Source organism: Ceratotherium simum, chromosome 20, assembly GCF_057802395.1.
Source record: "Ceratotherium simum simum isolate JZ-2026a chromosome 20, ASM5780239v1, whole genome shotgun sequence".
Classification (NCBI taxonomy): Eukaryota; Metazoa; Chordata; class Mammalia; order Perissodactyla; family Rhinocerotidae; genus Ceratotherium; species Ceratotherium simum.
Window position 1 is genome coordinate 13,345,513 of NC_141919.1, and position 19,212 is coordinate 13,364,724.

A 19,212-nucleotide genomic window follows, 5' to 3' on the forward strand; every position below is an offset into this window, starting at 1 on the left:
GGCCGGGCGGCCCCGCCTCCCCGCTCCCCTCCTCCTCCTCCTCCCCCCCCTCCCCCCCCTCCCGCCGCCGCCGCCGCCGCCGCCGCCGCCTCCCTCCCGGATCTGTGCTCCAGTTCAGAGAAAGAAGAAAATGTGTGTGTGTGGCGAAGGGGAGGGCGAGCACTGAGCAGCCGCTCCGCGCCTGCAATCGGGGCCGGGGGTGGGCGTCTGGCGGAGGCGGAGGCGGAGGCGGGGAGCGCGCGGCGGCCGGGCGAGCGGGCCGGCGAGCGGGGTTTGCGCGCGAGCCGGGCGGTGGGCGCGGGCAGGGCCGAGAGCGGCCGGAGCCGTGCCAGGCGGCGGCGAGGAGCGGGCTCGCCGGGCGCGGGGAGCCGTCGGCGGGCGCTCGCTGCGAGGTCGCCCCAGTGGATGTGCTCTCGCCGCCGGGCGCAAGGCTTAGGGGAGCCTCGGCGGCGGCGGCGGCGGCGCGGGGGGCGAGGCGGGCCGCCCGTTCCCGGGGAAGGAGGCGCGGGCGTCTGAGCGAGGCCGGGCGCAGCGGCCTCCCCTCGCGCGCCCCCCGAGCCAGCGCCCGCGGCCGCCTCCCGCGCCCGCCTCGCTCCTCCCGGCGGCCCGAGCCGCCTGCTCGCGCCGCACCCCCGGCCCACCTGGTGGCCCCGGCCCTGGCCGCGGCCCCCGCGGCCGTTCCCCAGGCTCGTCCGGGACGCGCGCCCGGGCGGCGGGGGCTTGGCGGCCACCGCTGCCTCGGGGGAGCGAGGGCGGGAGAGTGTGTGTGCGCGCGTGTGAGCAGGGGGTGCCGGCGGGGCTGCAGCGGAGGCACTTTGGAAGAATGACTCTGGAGTCCATCATGGCGTGCTGCCTGAGCGAGGAGGCCAAGGAAGCCCGGCGGATCAACGACGAGATCGAGCGGCAGCTCCGCAGGGACAAGCGGGACGCCCGCCGGGAGCTCAAGCTGCTGCTGCTCGGTGAGTACAGCCCGGGGCCGGCCGCCGCGGGCCCACCCGCCGGGCCTTTGCACCCTCCGCCTGCCACCCTCGGTGCCCCGGGGCAAGTGCCCTCCGCGGTCTTCGCCCCCGGGCGCCGGTGGCTCGCCCCTACCCTTCCCGGGCGCGCCCCCGGCCACTACCCGCACCCGCGCGGGCGCGCGCGCGCGTACACGCACACACATACACAGGCGCGCGCGCAAAGGGGTCGGGGTGGCCCTGCCCCGAGCCTCGGCGTGTGCCTTTTCGTGTCCCTAAAGGCTGTGTATCAGGGGTGCGCGTTTATCTGCTGTGCTTCTGCTAAATGGCCCATCATTTCGGGGGAGAGGCGCGGAGGTGGGAAGGTGGCAGAGGGGTTGAACTTCCAGTGTGGTGGCCGCAGCGCTCGGTGGGGTGGTGGAGTGGGGAGTTGTGTGTGTGTGGCCCGAGGGTGGCGAGCGGAGCCAGGGTACGTTGGGGGATGGCGTGCGGTGGGATGGCCTGTGTGCATCCATTATTAGTGCTTTCTGGGTTCAGGAGGGAATGGTGGAATGGTGAGCAGACTCGCAACTGGATTCTCCTGGCGGTGATGATGAGGGAGCCGAGTGGTTGGCCCTCCAAAGAAAGGAGGCTTGTGTACTCGGGGGGCGGGGAGGCGAGCCCTAATGTGTCACATAAGTGCTGTTCTCCAGCCACCAGACCACCGAAAGGAGAGACCTAGAAGAGTTTCTTGACCAGTGGATGGTGACAGGCGTGTTTCTCGTCTGCACCATTTCTTCTAGATAAAGATGAGGGATAGGGGAGCGTTGTGCTGTGTGTTGACAGCGACGAGTATCTTTTGTTTAATGAGGCAACCCAGATGTAGGCCTGAATTCACAATAGTTACTACTGAAAACCAGTACAGCCTCTCAATTACTCCCTTGGAAACAAATAGAAACCTTTTGTTTAAAACGGACAGCATTTTAATATTTTTGGAATCTGGGCTAGAAGGAAAACGGGAAGTATACAACAAAAATTTCCCTTTAATCTCTAAAAAAAAAACAATCCCACATTCTGCCTTAACACTAAGTTAGCAAGAAAATGCCATTTCTCAGATAGGAATTCTATTGATTATTATCTCTGAGAGTATGTTCAGAATGAACGATCAGGGTTCACATACAAGCCAGTGTGACAGCTCTGAGCTATTGTGGTAGGAAGAGCAAACAGCTTTGCAATAACAGGCCTGAAAAATGTCTCCACTTGTGTTCTGGATATTTGGTGTGTAATAAATACGTTTCTCAGACATTTCTGTAAGAAAAGGACGTTATATTGTCAGGATTTGAGAAGCATGCATTTTCTTTCTTATCTTGAGCATTCCATCTCCTGGTTCAAGGAACCAGTGGCCTTTGGGACTGAACTGCTTATGTACTGGATCATTTACAAGAAGGAATGAAATATAATGATCATGGAGAGTTACAAATGGTTAATTCACATGCAGTGCTCTATGTCTTCATTTTGAAACCAGATTAGATAAATGTGCACATGTTTATAAAGAAGAGAAGGCAGAATGCTGGATAAAAGAGGTAGGCTTTAGGGAATGAAGCCAGGGGAAGGGAAAACTGCCATTGGAAAATGAAGATCTTTTTATTTTTCATTTTTATTCTCATTTTGGGCTACTTCTAATGGCTAAAACTGTGTAGTTGAATCGGTTTTCTGAATTCTCAAGATTGAGAAGAAAATAGAAGGGGCAGGAGAAATGTATATAGAGTATTTAAGTACACGATTAAGGGGAAAAGCATGTGTGTTAGAGAGACTTAAGAACGGTTTTTCTATTTCTTTTGCCCTGTTTACAGTCTTTGTTTCTGTTTTGCTGTGAATGGGGCATTTGAGGTCTCCCAAGCCAACCCTATTGCCCAAAATGTGACAGCTCTGGGTTCCTAGCAGCTGTGAGTTAGAGCCCAGGGGGTTTGTCTGTCTGAGGGCCCAAAGTTTGAATGTCTAGGAGGAGGATTTTTGGGGAAATACACATATATGGATGCTTAACTACAAACTGTGTGTTTAAATAACATACTGTGCTTTAAAAAATGAACTTGGAGATAATTTTATGAGAAAAAAATTAAAGTAAAACAGTTTTATTGCTAGTGGTGGTAGTTCGGAGAACTTTTGTTTTCTGTTATTAGATTTCAGTAAGGTTTAATACAGCCCCACCCCCACCTCCAAATATGCTCTATTGGAAGTGGTAGAAAAATATGACATTAATTTAGCACCTACACTCATTAGTAACACTTAAAATTTATAAGGCTTTCTGTTAGAAACATTATCCCTAGACATCATGTAAGAATTGCTACAGCTTCCTGTTCTGGGGTGTGTTGCTTTTGTAACATAGCTTCTGCAATACCTCCACTATTTATGTAGTAGATGCTATATACTAATTGTAGATTTATGTGTGCTCATGAGCCTGTGATTGCACGATTTCTTGAGTCCAGGAGAGAAATGATGGTTGACTTGAACCAGAGAAGGTGTTGGCAAGGGGTTTGAGAAACTCCCGGTGTGCTCCTTTGATGAGTGCACTGAATCTTCTGGTTCCTTCATTCTTTTAAACCATACCTATCCAAAGGAGGTCACAGGATGTATCCTTGCATAGTTGAAAGTTTTACCAATATTTTTAACTACTTTATTCAAATTGAGGAATCCCTCATATTTACATGAAATTCAGTATGAAATTATTTTCAAAGTAAATTTTAGTTTAAGGCATGATACCATTTTGATTCAGATAGATTTATCTGGCAGGCATAAAAGTGTGGACCCTTACATTTATTCACATAATTATTTAATTTTATATATTGATAATATGGAGAAATTAGAAAGGGAAAATAGTGGATACCTGCCTGGAAGAAAGTATGGCAGTAAAATTTGGGTTGTTTTGATATATATCCAGCAATTATGCCAATGTGTTCCAAATTCTATAGTACTTACATATTTTGATTTTTATTCTTTTTTTTAAAAAGGAACCCAGAAGCCTACCACCATAAAATATCTTATTAAATTCTGAATTCTTTTCTTGTTTTCTTTAACTTATTCATTCTCTGAATTCATTTTTTTTTTAGTGTTTATTTCTTTTGATACCTCAAGGAAGACTTTGTATTCTACATATATGCAAGAGAATATTTTAACTTGGTTGATGTTTTTATATACTTTCTGGGTGTAAAGTACATTATATTTTCTTTAATTGATTAATATTCATTAATATTAACTAAATATTTCTATTGGTGGTACATGGGTCACACTATTTAATATCAGTATGTCTTTAAGTCTGTATAAAACAAGTGGTTTTGAATGCCTGCCTCCAGTTGCAATATTCATCCTGAAATTTTTTTCAGTTCCTTGAAGATACATTTTTTTTCCTATTAACCTGTTCTTATTTTACATGTTTTTGAAATCTGTACTCTTCAGATTTTAATCATCAAATAGAAAGATTTAGCAAACTCTGTTTATTGATTAGATTCCACCTTTTGGAAACAGGCAAAGTTTAGACCAATCTTAGATGGAAGAATATATGTTGTTGATCTTTTAACTGAATTGCATATGTGATTATAGATTTTCTTCCTTTTCTAGACTGGAAGCTTCTGAGGGTAGCGATTGTGTCTGTGTTGTTCACTATTAAATCCCAGCTTCTAGCACAATGTCAAACTCATAAAAGGCTCTCAATAAATATTTGTTGAATGAGTAAATTTACTTATGACTCTTCTGGTAGAAATTGGGACGTTAAAATAATGAATAAATCATAGAGACACGGAAATATGTAATGTTTGTATTCCATGGCAGATAAAATCATAATCTTCTTTAAAAAACTGTATGTAGGGCCGGCCCCGTGGCTTAGCGGTTAAGTGCGCGTGCTCCGCTGCTGGCGGCCCGGGTTCGGATCCCGGGCGTGCACCGACGCACCGCTTCTCCGGCCATGCTGAGGCCGTGTCCCACATGCAGCAACTAGAAGGATGTGCAGCTATGACATACAACTATCTACTGGGGCTTTGGGGGGAAGAAAAAATTAATAAATAAGTCTTTAAAAAACTGTATGTAACTCTTTGAGCCAATTGAATACAAATGCATTCCAGGATCGGAAGTGTTACTGTAAGATGTTACATCACATATTGACCCAGTGTATTACAGTTCGTGCTGGGTGCATTTGGGAATGATACCAGTCATGCTTAAAGTATGAAAGTTTAAAGGAAAAAAAAAAAAGAAACCATTCCATTACTTTTTCTCGTGTAGAAGCTAGTTTAACTCTATCATCTTTTGCCATAAATGTTTCTCCGTGATACACTCATCGGAGTGGACTTTTAAATTCTCTGGAGCACAGGTGTTAACAGATTTTTGCGATTTACTTATACAGTTACGTGAGGACAACCACAGTGATTAAATACAGAATTTTGGAATTGCAGGTAGAACCTTTTTAATTTGAGGGGTATACATTTGTACTGAAAACTGTACAGTTACAGAGCAGGAAGGGACCTGGAAGGCTGGGAATGCTATGGCAAATTTAGACTGTATGGAGAGTTCATTCATGCAGGTCTGGATACAAGCACCCGCCCCCCTACCCCTCCTGGAGTTCACTGGAGGAAGAATGGGGATGTTGATTGCCCGAATTAACTGTGAGGTTAGTGGCTGTCTAGGATGGCTGCTCAGAACCACAGAATGAAAGCATCTCTCTAAAGCAGCCCTAATAGCAGCATCTCCCTGGAAATACCAAAATATGGTGTTTATGAAGCTGCTTTAAGACCAACCAGTTTTATTTTTGCTACTCTTTTAGCTTCCAAGTGTTAATTATGTTTCTAAATGTCAAGATTTATTTGAATGCATTTCCTGTTTTTTTTTTTTTGAAATAAAGTACTTCTAGTTTATATCTGAAGAGTGAAGTGGAACATCCCTCATAAAATTAAAAACTGTAGCTCTGGGCCGGCCCCGGGCTTAGCGGTTAAGTGCGCGCGCTCCACTGCTGGCGGCCTGGGTTTGGATCCCGGGCGTGCACCGATGCACCGCTTCTCCGGCCATGCTGAGGCCGCATCCCACATACAGCAACTAGAAGGATGTGCAGCTATGGCATACAACTATCTACTGGGGCTTTGGGGGGAAAAATAAATAAATAAATAAAATTATAAAAAAAAAAAAACACTGTAGCTCTGACTATATAACAAAGCCTTCAGAGTAAGATTTTTGCATTGAACCGTGTAGATTCATTGTCTAGGTCTGCCATATAATTGTCAATCCTGTATTGACGTGTTAGTTCTTCATATGGGAACTTTGGCACAAATGAAAACCCTTCTGAACAGTAAAATTGTCCTGTGTATATCTATTCAAATGTTTTTAGGTATGTTTAGAAAGGAGAACCAGAAGAAGAATTGAGTAGCCATTTTGTTTATTACAAATAAATTTGATAGCCTCTTTTTCATAAATAAACAAAACAAAACCCACGCTGTGCTTTATAAGAGATGGCTTATGTTCGGTTTTCAGAGATGCCTATTAAATATAGTTATGATTTTTATCACAGATGAATTTTTAAGGACCTGAAACAGCTTTCGCAGTTGTGAGGCTGCGTGCTATGCTAAACTTAGCAGGAAAAAAGGAACAGATTTTTCTTCATGATCCAGGCAAACTTATGCTTGAAAAGAAATGAACAAGATTTTCCAAGGATGATTTTGATTCCAGCTTTCAGATTAATTTTTCTTTAAGGGGAGGTTATTAGTTCTGTTGATATTAGTGGAAATGTTGATTAGGTGCTGTAGAGAGAAAATAGGGAGCTGACAGGGAAGAGAGAGAAGCCATTTTAAGAAGGTTAGGATTGCTTTCTCCCTCAGAAGGTAGAGGGAATCTGTTTCCTCCGGACTCTATGTTTTGGGTTGAGGGAAATACAAGTATTTGTAGCAACAAATAAAGTCTAATTTCCTGGTTGAAGGGAGAGGGCAGTGACATTTTTCAAAAGGAAACTTTTATAATGGCTTTTAAGCAATGTTAAGATCTCTGCAGCGTTAATCCTAGGGAAGTGTGAAATAGCAGTAGAAGGTAGAATGTGTGATTGTTGGTAATTAAATCTGTGGCAATAACTGACTACAGTAAACAGTGAATGTTTTCTCTTGTTCTGCCGAATGGAGTAACGTTAAAGAAAGAGCTATTCTCAGACCCAAACACGCTTTTGTGTGAACAGCTGTTACTAATAAAATTATAGGAAGTTGTTCGACAATCACCTTTGATTTGTTACGTTACTGATATGTAAAAATCTGTCTGATTTCTCATCTAACGTGTAGTAAAAAGAAAAAAAGGACCTAAACATGCTGTCAGAAATGAGTCCATAAATCCTAGGTGGTCATGCATCTGAACTTTACAAACAAAAATAAACATCCATATTGCGATGCCGAGAACCAAAAACTAAATTCTCTCAATAGCTCTGGGGTTGGCTTTTATACCTAGCCATAATTTCTGAAATCAGTGCAGAATATTTTGCTAAACGCCTTTATGGTTCAATGTTAAGAACAAAATTAGTATTATTTAAGAATAAAGTTAGGATATTTCAAATTCATTTATTCAATAAACATTTGCCAGTTACTGGAAAATAAACATTACCTCCAAATTTTTTACCAGGCATACCTTAAGAAAGAATAGTTGCATGCAGAATGCTGATCAGATGAATAAGTATTAAGCACCTACTCTGTGCAAAATAATGTGCCGTGTGAGACCCTCCTTATTTCCTATTTGCCAGCAGGAAAGACTACAAGCCCTTTTCACAGTTCTTGTTGTTGCACAGCTAATGCCCTCGGACTGACATGTCCTTCTGAGTATTATCCTTCCTGGCTTTGGCTTTTCTACTGGCTGTAAATACAAAGAAAAAGACAAAATCATCTGAAGGCCATTGTAGAAGCTTTCCGGGGATTACACAACTGGAGAGAGCAGATGATCTTGAGAATTTGAACTCCTGAGTTAGATATATTATTTCCTTGGAGCCTATCATTTTTTTTGCCTTAAACTGTGAGACGCTGTTTGTGACCACTTGCCCTGTGTTTCCAACTGGATTGGAAGCTCCATAAGGGCAAAGATAGTGGCTCTTGTTTCTGTGTATCTCAAGGTAGCACAATTACTTGCTCAATTTATAGTGATTCTCTTGTTAGTAACTGAGACGTGGGCATGGGGGGTAGGGGTAGGGTGGGCAGCTGGATTCCCAAAAGAAAGGAGAGCAGTTGAAGAAAGGAAACTTAAACTTATTGCTGTCTTCTGATGGGTGTCATCCACATGTTCTCCATTTGCCACTCTTTGCTGTTCTGTGGTCCATGGACCACCTGGGGCACAGTAAAAGGAATTCTGTTTTCAAGACGGAATAGTCTTTGTCTCCTTGCCTGCTTCTCATTCATTCTTCAGTGAGAATGATTCAGTTTAACATTCTCATATTGTTTCAGGTTGAAAAGCCAATAGCAGTTTTTCCAGCAGTTTGATTGGAAAACGGTTACACAAACAAATCCTTTGAAATTTGAAAATTCCATGCACCTTTATTACAAGATTAATCTTGGATTGTGAGCAATTTGAGTGCTTTAGAAACAAAGTAGTTGTTTCAAGGAAGTGTGTAATGGATTGTGGTGTGGTTGGGAACTAGAATGTTATTAATGCCATTATATTTCTGAAACCTCACAGAAGGGAACAATAATTGATCCACAAATTAAAGAAAAAGAGCTAGAGTGAGACTTTTTGGCTCTGTTGCAGGAAGTGAATAGTGATGTTTGGAAACATATTCATGTATATTTCTAAGAGATAACCTCCCCTTTTTCCCTTCGGAGAACTGAAATTATGAATTAATGGCCTCTTCCCAGAATTTGACTTTTTTTTTTGATCACCATCACTTGCTAAAAAACAAATAGCTTTTCTCTTTTGCTTCTTTTTTATGTTTCAAAACTTTTTTCATCTTTTTTATTGTTTCTTTTTGTTTCCTTTCGCTGAAGAGGCAGTCAGGTAATTGGTGGCATCTTCCATATATTTTCTGGTGACTGCAGCTGACTAGTTGTTTCTAGAGAGAGATGCTTCAGTGTCTTACCCACCCATTATTCAGTCATCCAGCTAGTATTTGCTGCAGGTCCCCCAAAAAACCCTTCCATGTGAAGACCACCTACCTATTTACCCTCTCATCACAGCTTCCTTAAACAAATGCTAGGAGTGGTTCCTTAGATTCTCTGGTGTGAGCGTTTCTATAAAATTTAGGGAACTTCCAAGTGGGTGCTGCTTTCAACCATCGTGACTGTGAGCTGGTGAGAGGGGAAGTTGGGTGCTTTAATACGTTAAAAGAAAGACACTTGTGAATGTGCTTCTGGGAGATGATTAACTTTCTTTAACAACACTTTGGTCCACAAAACCGAGTACGTTGTTATTGAACAAATGTGAAATTCTCTTTCCTTTTCCAAAGGGCGGGGACTTGAGATTGGTTCATGATCACCAGCAGAGACTTAGTGAGCCAGTGCCGGATAATCTATCAGGGGCCACTGTGTTTCAAAATAGGATGCAATGCATTTGCTAGAAAGGGAGAAGGTGGTGTAGGCCTCTGTTGAGTAATAGCGCATCTTCCTCATTTAATGATCTGAACGTCCCCATCTCAGTTACTTGAGGGCCTTAAAACGTCTCTTTCTAATTGGATTTCAACACAGATAGTTAGGGAGGGTGGCATTAGTAGCGGCCTTGGCTTTTGTTATACCCTGTCAGTCTGAGTAGGTTTTCTGGTTTGTTTTTTTAAGGTAAAGATGCAATGATATTTTCTTGCCATGCGAATTGATATTTCAGGACCTGCACTTTCCAGAGCGCCTTCATTGTACGTTCTTTCTGCAGATGCCAAATGCAATTTTCCTCTTGTCCTAAAGAGCTGACCCATTTCCTGTAACTTGTTCTAATAATACAGGATGACTTTAATTCTTGTTCCTGGGTTGTCCTTAAAAGAATGCCAGGGTACGCGTTAAGTGTTTAACTCCCTAAATCTTGTGATATATTTTTGAAAATTGGTAAATCATGCAAACACAGTGGCCGACTGGCTTTGTGAAAGTTTATTCGGCTAGGTAATGAAATACTCCTTATGGCTCTACCTGTTGGTTTAGTTGTGTGTCTTTTCCAAAGCCTGTGACTGAAAGGCAGTCCTCCTGCTCTGCCTCTCTGAACTAACCTGAGGGTGTTTTGTTCGTTTGCTCCTTTACTGTTTCTATAGAAACTTGAAGAAGGAAGAGATTGGACCGAATCTAAGGGCTGTTCAGACGTTGAAACTTGCTCTGCCTTGGCTCTGCAGTTTTGGCAAACTCACCCCTGGACGAGGGGCCTCTCCAGGAGGGATGGGCAATCCAAGGAGCCATTGCCAGGTCTGGTGGACTCCTAGCGGCCCCCACTCTTTCTCCTTCCCCTTTGGAATAACTCCCAGTGCCCCGCAGGCCGCTCACGGTCCTGGGGAAGAGCTTTGAGGATGGCTGGGAGTGAGGATGCATCAGCCAGTCTGTCCAGAGCTGTCCCTCACGCCTCCTGGCATGCTGCTGATAGTTGCACTGCCTTCACAGGGAATCATATCAAAAGCCTCCTGTCATATCAGCATGGGTCTTTGGCTTCCTGCAGGAAGGGCGATATCCTGGGAGGCGCAGAGGTGGAGCCTGGGAGGCAGTGTTCTAGCGCTGCCCTGCTCAGGCCTGGGTGTTTTCTTAGATACCTTTAGGCAGCTACCTGTGACTCACTAATACTACTGTTTTGTTTTTTCTTTGCTTCATTGGGCTTTAAGCAATGCTTTTCATTTGCTTAGAAATAATCTCTGCTGCCCAAGTTCGTTTTTGCCATTTGCACTGAGAGCAGGTTGGCCATTTGAGCCTGGGCCCTGGGAGTGCCCCGAACACGTTGGCGGAGCTCATCTGGGGGCAGCTTTGTATTTGGAGCCAGCAGGTCCCTTTTCCAAGGGCCTTCCAGGGAAGATTTAGAATTAACCCTTGGATAGACCATTTGTGTTCATTTCCTCTTCCACTGCTGTGCCAATTTTTTTTTCTTGGGCTTTCATTGAAACCAGAAGAACAGGTAATGGTGGACACATCCATAACATGAAGTAAGGAATTCCATACTTTTTTGCTTTAAAAAAATTTATATTTACATATATATTCCTGTCGTCTTGGAAGTGCCGTCCGTTGTCATGGCCGTGATCAGAGAAACTTGAAGACGGCAACTTCTGGTGTCCCTTGTCTGCATTCTAGAGAAAGGGCTCTAGGACCAAAGAAGGGACAGCCAGACTCTCACCCCAGGTCTGGAGAAGCACTGTTCCAGGAGCCCAGTTCCACTGGAGGTGCCAGGCAGGTGTTTGGCATTCTCACCCCCACTTACCTCCTGGCCCTCGGCCTTCTGCTCATTATCTTATCAGCTTCGGGCTGCCTTACCTTGATCTCAGATTTGGAGTTGGACGGGCACAGGGAACCGTCACAGGCGAAGGAGAGTAATGGGGGCTGGGGGGCTTGCCAGGATAAGAGGGTGTTGTTGCTTGTAGGGGTGGTGCAGCCGGGCCTTGGCTCGGCTCTGGAGGGAAGGAAAGGAGAGGTGCTCTGTGCGTTTGCTTGGTGTCTTGGAGCAGGAAGAGCCAGGCCAGTGCAGCTCCTCTTGTCAGCTCCACTGGCCTACTGCATTTCTTCATCACGGTCGCATCTCCCATGCCGTGCTACTCCCAGATCGTGGTTTGGGAGATGAGCAAGTGCAGAAGTAGGCGTTGTATGGGAGGAGTTTTTGTTGCATGCACTCTCTCCTGGGCTTTTGCTCCCAGAGGTGGTTACATAGACTTAGCAGAGAGCTCATGTCAAGCAGTGTCTTGAGAAAAACCATTCACACCTTAAGGAGAAAATTTACGACATGGCTCCTCGGTATTTTTTTCTGTCAGCTGTTTAAGGTGATAGAAAGCGTCTATTACTGTCTTGAGAACTCTGCTAATCTGGTGATAGGTTAGTAGAATGTCTCTTGTCCAGGAAATCTGCTTTCACCTGGCTTGCTTCTCCTACAACAGAGCGCCTTTTGGTTGGCGAAGGCGATAGATAGATAAGTGGTATCATGAGATGTTTTTGTCAAGTGGATTCATACTCAGGTGGAGGCATGTAATATAGAAGTAACTTTGTAATTTTTAGCTGAGAAGGGCACTTATCAATGGGATATGTTCTCTTATGAGCCATTCGCATTCTTGGCTGTCATATCCAAGCCCAGGGAGCAGATTATTCAAGGTTCCTAAAGCCATATTTCCGATTATGGCCAACATTCAAAATGAGCTACATTTGTCCATGATAGAATTGACGTAAGAGGATTTTTTGACTCACAGTGTAGGCAAATATATTTTGAATAATTTGAATAATTTGAGAGCAGAAATAGGGAGTGCTGAAACAAAAGATACTTGAAATCAATCTCTTTTTTTTTTTGGGGGGGGGGAAGATCAGCCCTGAGCTAACATCCGTGCTAATCCTCCTCTTTTTGCTGAGGAAGACCAGCTCTGAGCTAACGTCTATTGCCAATCCTCCTCCTTTTTTTTTCCCCCAAAGCCCCAGTAGATAGTTGTATGTCATTGTTGCACATCCTTCTAGTTGCTGTGTGTGGGACGCGGCCTCAGCATGGCCGGAGAAGCGGTGCGTCGGTGTGCGCCCGGCATCCGAACCAAATCAGCGAACCCGGAATGGGGCTGCCAGTAGCGGAGCGCGCGCACTTAACCGCTAAGCCACGGGGCCGGCCCCAATCTCTATTTTTATTTCCAGTCACTTCCTAAAGGGTCAGGAACTAATGAATTGCCATAATGCTGGCTCCTCTTAGAGCCAGGCTTGGATCGGGCATGCATTCTGGACATGGAAGGGCCTTGATGTGTTCCAGGACTCTTGAATGGGCAGTCCTCTGAACCTCGTAGTTTCTCCTGTTATGTGTTGGGTCACCATCTAAGATGTTATCCAAAGCACATTAGAAATAACTAAAAATTTGGACATGTACCATCTCTTGTAATGATGAGTTCCCTAAGTTTCCTATCTGCTATGAGAGAAGATAACCTGTATGTTGCTTGATCAGTTTCTGATAAACAATTTGTATTTCCCTATCCATACAATTCTTGGCAAAGGGTTGCCTTTAATGGAAGAAATCATAGGACGTCATTAATATTTCTTGAGGGGAAATCTTGACTCCAAATATATTTTCACAAAAATCACTAGCTATGTCCTTTGAGAAACACCTTTTCTGTAGAACTTTCCACTCCAGGCCATGCTTATTATGGGAATAGAGATTCTTCTCTAGGGTTTTTCTAAATTCCGAGAGTCTATTTGTGAATTGCTTCTCAAATTACAATGTTTCCTTTCCAGAATTAATTAATGCATTGTGCATCCTTAGTACTGAATCACTGGGTCACACAATGATTTATTTTTTCTATTAAAAAATATTCTTCCTTTATATTAATATAATATATCTTCAGGCAGTATGCTACTGCCTGAATTTATATTGTCTTTTATTCTCTTTTTATAATGAAATAAAGAAGAGCACTTGAGATATATCCTCTGGTGGTATGGTTACTTTTTAAAATAGTAAAAAAGTTTAATAGTGAGAAAAACTATTATATGTAATAGACAGTCAAAGTTTGAGTCAAGAAGTGTATATATTCTTCCACTTAAGAATTTTCTTACATTCTTAAGAAATAAATTATATTGTTTTCATGTTGGCCTTCAAACGAATAACAGCCCATTCTATGGTAATAACATGTTTTTATGTTTTGTTTTTCAGTGATTTTGAAATTTTACAAATAATGCAAAAGGTTTTTAGACAAAGTTTAAAAAAAAGATTTTAAAATTTATTCATAAATTTATCCAAAATGTACCAATCTAACGTAAGAAACGTGATTTTTTTGCATGTTCTTTTCTAGGCTGTTTTATTTTTATATGTTTCTTGCATTAGTGTAATCATACTGTACAATTTAACATTATGCTGTAAACATTTTCTTTGTGGCTTTATAGATTTCATATTAATATTTGGAATTGCTGTAAAATATTCTGTTAGAGGATATTTATTAATTTGCTTGCTTACTATCTTTTTTTTGTTGTTGTTTTGCACATTTAGGCTTCTCCCAGTGTTTCCATTTTGAAAATAATGCTGTGATGAAGTTCTTGGTGAAGATAGTGTTTTTTTAAACACATTTTCTGTTAGAATAGATTAATAGAAATGTTATTTCTATGTCAGAGGATATGAAAAATTTTAGGACTCTTGATTACACACACCTAACACGTATTCTGAAATGGTTGTATACAATTTGCAACATCATGAGCAGTATTGTGAGAATATCAGTAAGTTAGTAGGCAAAAAATGGTACGTAATTTAAAAATTTGCATTTATTTGATCATTAGTGAGAATGATCATTTTCCCATATGTTTGTTTCTAGTTGAATTTCTTATTTTGTACGTTGTCTCTTCATTTCCTTTGCCTATTTATGAGCTCCCAACGTACAAATGAAATTAGCCTTTTTCACATTTACTGCAAACAACTTAACCCGGTCTGTTGTTTGTCTTTTTCTTTCTTTTGTATTATTTAATACAGAAGTTTTTAATTACTTTGAAGCCAAATCTGTTGATCTATTGCTATTCTGTTTTAAAATAAAAATCTTTATCTGGTTTAGATACTTCGTGAAAGCCAGATTTACTGCTATTGTAATGGAGGGAACTTGATTGAATGTAGTGTTTACACATCATTGTTGTATGATTTTTCTTTCAAAAGGAAAATGAAATACATGCCCATGGAAGTTCACACTATCACAGATTACACAACGTAAGCTGTTCTGTATGTAATTGGTTTTTTTCATCTAGTAATATGTAATGAATATCTTGCCATGTTAATATAAATCTTTCGCATCATATTTGTGGCTATTTGGTGTTCCAGTCTATTTTTTTGTTCGAGTGTGTTTTGAAGCATACAGCAGTGCGCTGCAGCTAGCTTGTACTTGCTCATGGAAGCCAACTCTACGTCTTTTTTCCCAGCTCTGTGTTCAGTGACTTCATTTTGGTAGCCTGAAATCAGCCATGATGGGAGTATTTACACCACAGAAATTGGCAAATGCTACAAGTCAAGGCTTTCCCCCAACCCTGGCAGAACTAGTTGCCACTACACCACCGTTTCTAAGTGACCCCTATGGATGGATATTTAGTTTGATTCCATTTAAAAAATTTTATAATCAACGCTGCAGTAAATATTGTAGGGAATCCATCTTTGTATGCTTGTATGATTGCCCCTTCAGATAAGTTCTCAGAGTTGGAATGTTAGCCAAATGATAGACTTATTTTAATTTTTAATACATGTCACTACCCTGCCTTTCAGAAAGGTTGTGTTGGTTTACTTTCCCATCTCTAGTTTATGTTAGTGACTATTTTGGCACATCTTAGCTATTATTAGATTTTTGTCGATCTGCAAAGAAAAAAAAAGATCTATTTATTTGCATTGTATTGACTTAATTTCTATTATACAGTCTTTCTTTTCTTTTCGAAAATGGCCTATTTACAAAAATAACTAACAAATGCCTCAATTTTTTTTTTCTTTTTTGTGAGGAGATCAGCCCTGTGCTAACATCTGCCAATCCTCCTCTTTTTTTTGCTGAGGAAGACTGGCCCTGGGCTAACATCCGTGCCCATCTTCCTCCACCTTATATGAGACGCTGCCACAGCATGGCTTGCCGAGCAGTGTGTCTGTGCGCGCCCAGGATTTGAACCGGCAAACCCTGGGCTGCCGCAGCGGAGCGTGCGCCACTGGGCTGGCCCCTACAAATGCCTCAATTTTTTATTTAGTTTTTTTATCACTTTTATTTTTATCTTTATTAACTTAGGTATTTCTAGAAAACTGAATATTTTATCTACAGAAGGATAGAATGCCCTAGGAAGAAGGTCTCTAAGGGAAAAAGAAAATAGAACTGATAAAATTATATGACACGTTTGGCTATGTGCAAAATTGTTCTGAAACACAAAAGTTTTTAATTGTGATGAGGTCCAGTTTATGTATTTTTTCTTTTGTTGCTTATGCTTTTGGTGTCATGGATAAGAAACCATGGCTAAATCCAAGTTCACAAAGATTTACCTGTATGTTTTCTTCTGAGTTTTGTAGTTTTAGGTCTTACATTTAGGTCGTTGATCCACTTTGAGTTCATTTTTGTATATGGTGTGAGGTAGGGGTCCAACGTCATTCTTTTATAAGTGGATATCTAGTTGTCCCAGCACCATTTGTTGAAAAGATAAATTCTTTCCCCATTGTATGGTCTTGACACCCTTGTTATTTATTTTTGCCTTATCTTTGTTACCTTCTTTCTTGCAGTTTCTCTAGGCTTATTTGGTTGTACTTTTTCTGTTTTCTTGAATTAAAATTCTTAGATTATTTATTTTAATATTTTCCTGATTTGAATTAGACGTGTTTAAAGCTTTGAATCTGTCTACATGTTGCTATGTAGTGTTATTATATATATATTTGTTATATTATATAACAAAGGTTAAATATAACCTTTGTTATTTATTCCTAGTCTTACATCATTTTGATGGGAGAATGTGGTCCGTACTGTTTTTACTTTCTGGAATTTATTGTAGTCTAATATATAGTCAATTTTTGTTCTATGGATACATAAAATATGTACGTGTGTATATATAATAATACATAAATACATGTGTGTTATTTAATTTTATTCTTTTATTTGTAGTGAATCTCTTTATTTATATTGTGAGTCTGCCAAGTACTGAGAATTGAGCTGAAGTCTTTTATTACTCTGGGTGTTTATGGCAATTTCTCTTATTTCCAGAAATTTTTGCTTTATGTATGTAAGTACTACTATGTTTTGAGGTACCTAGAAAATGTCCTTGAGAATTAAATTTTCATCATTATAACATTACCTTTTTATGTAAGTTAATGCTATTATATCTTGAGTTCAACTTTGTTGGGTATTAATATGGTTCTTTTGTTTCTATTTGCTTGGTGTATTTCTCCATTTATTTTTCAGCTATCCTTAATCTCTGTTGTTCTTCCTCTCAGAGTTTTTTTTTTTTTAACCTCAGCTTGAGAGTCCTTTTCCTTAAATAGGTGAGTTCATTCTACTTACACTTGTTGAGATAATAGATGTGGTTATTTTTTTGCATCTCATGTCTGTCTTCTGATTCTTTTATTGATTTCTGGCAGTTACCTCCCCTTCTGCATTCCTTCTTCCCTCTCTGCCTTCTTTGCTGTTTGGTTTGTATTGGATTTCTCGTTGTGTTTTCTACCTCTGGTAATTTGAAAGGTATGTAGTCCACTTTTAATTTTCCTGTTGGTAGTCTATATAACTTTTGGTAGTGTTTTTCAAGTTATGTTTCTCAGTTTATCAGCTTCAGAGATGAGATGGTATTTATTGTGTCCCTCCTGTGTGCAGTGGACAGATTTGTTCACCTATTACCAGGGGTCGGGAAACTTTTTTGGCTTTTTGGCCCATATGGTCTCTGTTGCAGCTACTCAACTCTGCCATAAACACTTTGTTAATGAATGGGTGTGGCTATGTTCAAATAAAATTTTATTTACAAAAACAGGCAGCAAGCCAGATTTGGCACTCTGGCTGTAATTTACCAATCCCTGATCTATATTACTTCCATTCTCTGCTTTCCCTGGTATTTTATTTGCATGTTCTAAACTTTTTTGACTTGTGGCTATTATAGACAAGTGAGCGATACCAGACTTAAAACAGTTCTTTAAACCTCAATGGTTATTAAGAATATTAACACATTTTATTTTATACATATATTTTATTTTCTTTAACTCTCTTCTCTGAGACAACACTGAACATATCGAACAATAAAACTTTTATAAGAACAACCTAAACTTGTCCATGGCTAGGGACATTTTTCTGGAGGTTCAAGTCTGTCCCTGTAACTTATTCATGGTCACTGAAAGGCTAAACATATAGAAAACTGAAATTATCTTGGTTTGAACAGAAAAGAGATATTTGTGTCAGATGGAATGAGAAGTGTGTGTGGTATTCAAGATCTTTTCCATGCTCATCGTTTTCATCCACATTTCCTCTGCCCTGCGCTTCCCTTTGATTACAGCTTCCTGACTATTCAAATTCGGCACATCTACTCTCTTAATCCTGGAATAGTTTGTTCTTCTGTTCATCGTTGCCTGCATAAAGTTAGTGTTTGATCTTGCAGCCTATGTGATCTTCAACATTTCAAAAATGTTTCTATAGTTTTGCAAAGTTCATACATAGAGCTAATTTATTTTCACACTTTTAAAAACTTTTCATCCTTTGATTTCATATTCAGTGAAATCATTGATGATCCCAGGGAATCATTTCTAGTTAAGCCTGAAGAAACCCATCTAAGTTTTTGTTGTGTATTACTTATTTATTAGAAATTTTAGTATTATATATATTTGTGCCTCTAATTAAAACTACGTATTTAGCATTAATTCTGTGTTTAAATAAATGCTTGTCACAAGATACTTCTCTCAGTTTCTTTAATTGTGTGCTCTTATTTTTCGTTCACCTATGAGTTGACTGGATTGTACCTTCAGACAGATTTTTCACAAAGGCACTATGGAGGATATATCTTCTGAGTTCTTGTGTATTTGAGATGGCCGTTCTGTGGCATTCACATGTTAACGATGACGTGTGCGAGTACAGAATTCTTGGATTACACCTCTTTTCTATCTACATTGCCTGCCCCATGGTGGATGCTCCATTCTTTCCTGACATCTAAATTTGATGAGAAGTCTTCAGTCAGCCTGAATATTTTTCTCTGTGATTTGCTTTTTCTATTTGGATGTTTCTTTCTTTAACATGGAAGCTTAATAACTTCACCAGGTTATGCTTCAGTGTTTTATATTCTTCTTCTTCTTTTTTTTTTTTGGTGAGGAAGATCAGACCTGAGCTAACATCCGATGCCAATCCTCCTCTTTTTGCTGAGGAAGATTGGCCCTGGGCTAACATCCGTGCCCATCTTCCTCTACTTATATGGGACGCTGCCACAGCATGGCTTGACAAGTGGTGCTTCGGTGCCCGCCCGGGATCTGAACATGCGAACCCCAAGCCACCGAAGCAGAGCATGCGCACTTAACCGCTGTGCCACTGGACTGGCCCCAGTGTTTTATATTCTTTATTATTTATTCTGAACCAGTCTGAACCCATTCTATCTGTATATTTATTCTTTCATTTTAAGGATTTCTCCCAATTTATCATTGAATATTTTTTGTTCCAGGAATTCTTTTCTTCTCTGGGAACGCCAATCATTCATATATTGGA

General features: G+C 41.2%; 1 protein-coding gene across 1 annotated transcript in view; it reads left to right on the forward strand.

Moving 5' to 3' along the window:
• The first annotated feature begins 677 nt into the window (after window positions 1-677).
• GNAQ (G protein subunit alpha q) overlaps window positions 678-19,212 on the forward strand; it is a 288,961-nt gene continuing 270,426 nt past the window's right edge. The window contains exon 1 of the mRNA XM_004439624.3: window positions 678-959. Coding sequence (XP_004439681.1) covers window positions 824-959 — 136 coding nt within the window. The 5' untranslated portion in view covers window positions 678-823. The remainder of the gene's footprint in view (window positions 960-19,212) is intronic.